This window comes from Lolium perenne, chromosome 1 (genome assembly GCF_019359855.2).
Source record: "Lolium perenne isolate Kyuss_39 chromosome 1, Kyuss_2.0, whole genome shotgun sequence".
Taxonomy (NCBI): Eukaryota; Viridiplantae; Streptophyta; class Magnoliopsida; order Poales; family Poaceae; genus Lolium; species Lolium perenne.
In genome coordinates, this window is record NC_067244.2 from 247,881,036 (window position 1) to 247,886,189 (window position 5,154).

General features: G+C 44.4%; 1 protein-coding gene across 1 annotated transcript; it reads left to right on the forward strand.

Moving 5' to 3' along the window:
• Positions 1-3,574: 3,574 nt before the first annotated feature.
• LOC127339508 (uncharacterized) lies at positions 3,575-4,625 on the forward strand. The gene is made up of 2 exons (XM_051365354.1): positions 3,575-3,717; positions 4,139-4,625. Exons 1-2 carry the CDS (start codon positions 3,575-3,577, stop codon positions 4,623-4,625), a joined length of 630 nt encoding a protein of 209 aa, XP_051221314.1.
• The last annotated feature ends 529 nt before the right edge of the window (positions 4,626-5,154 follow it).

Consider the following 5,154-nt stretch of genomic DNA (forward strand, 5'->3'; position numbering starts at 1 on the left):
AACGTTTCAAAGGGGCCAGGGATCAAAAGTAAAAGGCAAATAGCCAAAAATTAGAGGGTGAAAAAAAATCCAAGAAAACAAACTTTTATAGCACATAGAGGATGACATGCGGGTCCCATGAGCGGCGGGTTCCTCAACGTTTCAAACGTGGCATGAGATCGAAAGAAAAAGGCAAGTGACGAAATATCGTGAGCCAAAAATAATTCAAGAAAAGAAACTTGATTGTACATAGAGGATGACATGCGGGTCCCATGTGTAAGCAGCTTACTCAACGTTTCCAAGGCGGCGGGGCATCAAAAGAAAAAAGGAAATAGACGAGAAATCGGAGAGTGAAAAAAAGCATAGAAAATAAACTTTTATAGCACATAGAGGATGACATGCGGGTCCCATGAGCCAGCGGGTTCCTCAAAGTTTCAAACGTGGCATGAGATCGAAAGAAAAAACGCAAGTGACCAAATATCGGGGAGCCAAAAATAATCCAAGAAAAGAAAGTTTTATAGTACATAGAGGATGACATGCGGGTCCCATTTAGCAGCAGCGGTATCACCGTTTGAGAGGCAGCAGGGGATCGAAAGAAAAAGTCAAGTACCAAATATGAGGTGCCAAAAATAATCTAAGAAAAGAAAGTTTTATAGTACATAGAGGATGACATGCGGGTCCCATTTAGCAGCAGGTTCCTCAACGTTTCAAACGTGGCATGAGATCGAAAGAAAAAGGCAAGTGACCAAATATCAGGAGCCAAAAATAATTCAAGAAAAGAAACTTGATTGTACATAGAGGATGACATGCGGGTCCCAATTAGCAGCAGCGGTATCACCGTTTGAGAGGCTGCACGGGATCGAAAGAAAAAGGCAAGTGACCAAATATCAGGAGCAAAAAATAATCCAAGAAAAGAAATTTTATTGTACGTAGAGGATGACATGCGGGTCCCATTTTGCAGCAGCGGTCTCAACATTTCCAAGGCGGCACAGAACCAAAAGAAAAATGAAGTAGCCAGAAATCAGGGGGTGAAAAAATCCAAGAAGAAAGATTTCAATTGGGCTGCATCTGGACATCTGGGCTTTCGAACTATCCTGCTTGGCCTTTTGACTCGTACAATTTCAGCCCACTCCAAAACAGGAAAGTTCCGAATTTTCTAAAAAAACAGGAAAGTCCTATGCTTCGCAAAGACAAAAAAACAAGGAGATTCAACATAAATAGTTTGTTTATGTAAAAATAAATATTTAATTATCCGTTTGAAATAGCTCAGAGCGCAATACATTGTTTATTGTCTGCAAAATAATCAAGATATCATATGTTTCTTGTACGGGGAGGCTGACATCGGGGACCCATGAGCCAACAGCGTCGTCAACGTTTTAAAGGCGGCAGGGGATGGAAAGAAAAAATAAACCAAAAATTTGTTGGTAAAAAATCCAAGAAAAGAAACATTTTCGTTCGAGAGGATGACATGTGGGACCCATGAGGCGACATCCTCGGCGTTTATTGTTCATAGAGGTTGACATGTGGGACCCGTGAGCCGGCGGCGTCCTCAACGCTTTTAAAGGCTGCAGGTGATCGAAAGAAAAATAAGCCAAAAATTGTTTGGTCAACAAAATCCAAGAAAATAAACATTTACCGTTACGAGAGGATGACATGCGGGACCCATGAGGCAGCGACATCCTCAACGATTCCAAGGCGGCAGGGGAAATATCCGAAATTAATTTGGGGTTCAAAATAAATCCATCAAAGGAAACTTTTATTGTTCACGAGAGGATGACATGTGGGACCGACCTGCCAATGACGTCCTCATCGTTTCGGAGGGGGCAGGAGATCAAAAGAAAAAGGCAAATAGCCGTAAATTAGGGGTAAAAAAATAACTCCAAGAAAGGAAACTTTTATTGTTCGTAGAGGATGACATGCGGGACCCATGAGCCAGCAGCTTACTCAACGTTTCAAAGGCGGCATGAGATCGAAAGAAAAAGGCAAGTGACAAAATATCAGGAGCCAAAGATAATCCAAGAAAAGAAACTTTATTGTACGTAGAGGATGACATGCAGGTCCCATTTAGCAGCAGCGGTCTCAACGTTTCAAATGCGGCTTGAGATCAAAAGAAAAAGAAAGTTGATTGTACAAAGAGGATGACATGCGGGTCCCATGAGTCAGACTTACCCAACGTTTCCAAGGCGGTAGGGGATCAAAAGAAAAGGAAATAGCCAAAAATCGGAGGGTGAAAAAAATAAAGAAAATAAACTTTTATAGCACATAGAGGATGACATGCGGGTCCCATGAGCCAAAGAAAGGTTCCTCAACGTTTCAAACGTGGCATGAGATCGAAAGAAAAAGGCAAGTGACCAAATATGAGGAGCCAAAAATAATTCAAGAAAAGAAAGTTTTATAGTACATAGAGAAAGACATAACGGACCCATTTAGAAGAATCTTAAACACCGTTTGAGAGGCGGCAGGGGATCGTAAGAAAAAAGAAATTGCCAAAAATCGGAGGGTGAAAAAAAACCAAGAAAATGAACTTTTATAGTACATAGAGGATGACATGCGGGTCCCATGAGCCTGCAGGTTCCTCAACGTTTCAAACGTGGCATGAGATCGAAAGAAAAAGGCAAGTGAAAAAATATCAGGAGCCAAAAATAATTCAAGAAAAGAAAGTTTTATAGTACATAGAGGATGACATGCGGGTCCCATTTAGCAGCAGCGGTATCACCGTTTGAGAGGCGACAGGGGATCGAAAGAAAAAGGCAAGTGAAAAAATATGAGGAGCCAAAAATAATTCAAGAAAAGAAAGTTTTATAGTACATAGAGGATGACATGCGGGTTCCATTTAGCAACAGCGGTATCACCGTTTGAGAGGCGGCAGGGGATCGAAAGAAAAAGGTAAGTGACCAAATATGAGGTGCCAAAAATAATTCAAGAAAAGAAAGTTTTATAGTACATAGAGGATGACATGCGGGTCCCAGTTAGCAGCAGCGGTATCACCGTTTGAGAGGCGGCAGGGGATCGAAAGAAAAAGGCAAGTGACCATATTTGAGGTGCCAAAAAAAACTCCAAGAAAAGAAAGTTGATTGCACATAGAGGATGACATGCGGGTCCCATTTAGCAGCAGCGGTCTCAACGTTTCCAAGGCGGCAAGGGATGAAAAGAAAAAGGAAGTAGCCAGAAATCAGGGGGTCAAAAAAAATCCAAGAATAGAAAGAATTTTGGTTCATAGAGGATGACATGCGGGATCCATGATCCTGCATCGTAAACGGCTCGATCGGAGAACGTTGAACGAGATGGCGCGATCTAGAAAAAAAACAATGCCAGAGAGGCTGCCATCTGGGCCCTACATCCCTCGGCGGTGCGGATTTGCGTTGACTCGGCCGGCGAACCCGAGATTTCGAGATGCACCACGTCCCGGGCCACCATACGCGACGTTTTGGCCGCTTTCGTCGGGCTAGGTGGCCTCAAAAACGAGAAAAAAAAAGTTTTGACATGCACCACGGAGGGACCAAAAATCGTCGGCCATGGTGCACCAGCAACCACGGCGCGACTTCAACTTCGTCGGCCATGGCAACTTTTCTTGTAGTGGGAGTATGAGGAGGCGATGCTCAACCTCGAGGCGGAGCCAAGACGGCCGCGACGCCATCGAGAGTTCATCAGGCGTGATCGTCTGGGTGCCCACGATCGGCTCTACGACGACTACTTCGCCGACAACTGTGCTTATCCTCCGAGCTTCTTTCGGCGAAGGTATCGGATGAGGCGGTCCCTTTTTCTACGCATTGTGGATAGATTGGGTGAATACTCTCCATATTTCACCCAAAGAGTTGATGCTCTCAACCGTGCTGGTTTTTCTCCCCTACAAAAGTGTACTGCGGCTTTGTGTTTATTAGCTTATGGAGCCGCTGCAGATACGATAGATGAGTGGCTTAAGTTAGCTAGACAAACTTCATCAGATTGTCTAGATCGATTGCATGCATTGGCAGTGGAGGAACTGCCCAGTGACGCATGCCGATCATTTCACAAGGGGAGACATCAAACACCCTACCATAATCTTAGAAGCCGTTGCAACGTATGATCGTTGGATCTGGCATGCCTTTTTTGGAGTGGCCGGGTCCAACAACGACATCAATGTACTCAATTAGTCGCTGTTGTTCACTGATGTGCTTAGGGGAGAAGCACCCATAGTGAACTTCACGGTGAATGGACACGAGTACAAATGGGGTTACTACCTTGCCGACGACATCTACCCCTCCTGGCCGGTGTTCATGAAAGGTGTTACTCTTCCACAAAGTGAAAAGCATCGACTGTTCACTGCTGCTCAATCAGCTTGGCGCAAAGATGTCGAGTGTGCCTTTGGAGTGCTGAAGGCTAGGTTCAACATTCTAGCAGTTCCGGGACGCTCCTACTCGAGGCGTACTCTTGGGTTGATAATGCGTGCATGTGTCATTCTGCACAACATGATCATCGACGATGAGCGTGATACAAATTTGGAGGACATCTATGAGACAGTTGATTCCAATGTCGGCCCTGCGATACACAACAATGCACCACCAAGCCTAGCAGCCAGGATTCAGATGGACAACGAAATGAGGGACTCACCGATGTATACACAGCTCCAGCATGATTTGATTGAGCATGTGTGGGCTAATGCCTAGATTATGTAATTTTTTCAAAATTTTATGTAATTTTTTTATAATGTAATCGGTAACAATTTTAGTTGAATAAAATAATTTTCTTGCATTATTTTGAATGTTTTAATCTGAAAAAGAAATGCTGATGTCGAGGAGAGAGAAAAACTGATGTGGAGGAGAGAGAAGTGAGAGCTGGCACTATAGCCCGTGCACTGGCACCGTGGGGTGACAGTGGGATGAGAGTGGGATGAGAGTGAGGGTAAAAGCTGACGTGGCGAGGGTATAACCTGTGATGCACTGGCACCAGCCTAAGGTAGCCATGCTCGACACACACTCCATGCCGGAAAATTTTCCGCTTTCAATCTGATATTCTTCCCTTTGTTTGCCAGGATTTCCGGAACCTAAGTGCTTGATTGCACTCATGCTCTGATTCCTCGAGCACATAGCCAACAGTATGCACATTATCCATGGTGCCGAGGTTCTGCTTTCTTCTCTGATGGGCCGATGTCGGCATCAACAGTCTCCCACGCTATGATTTACGTATGGATGGCCT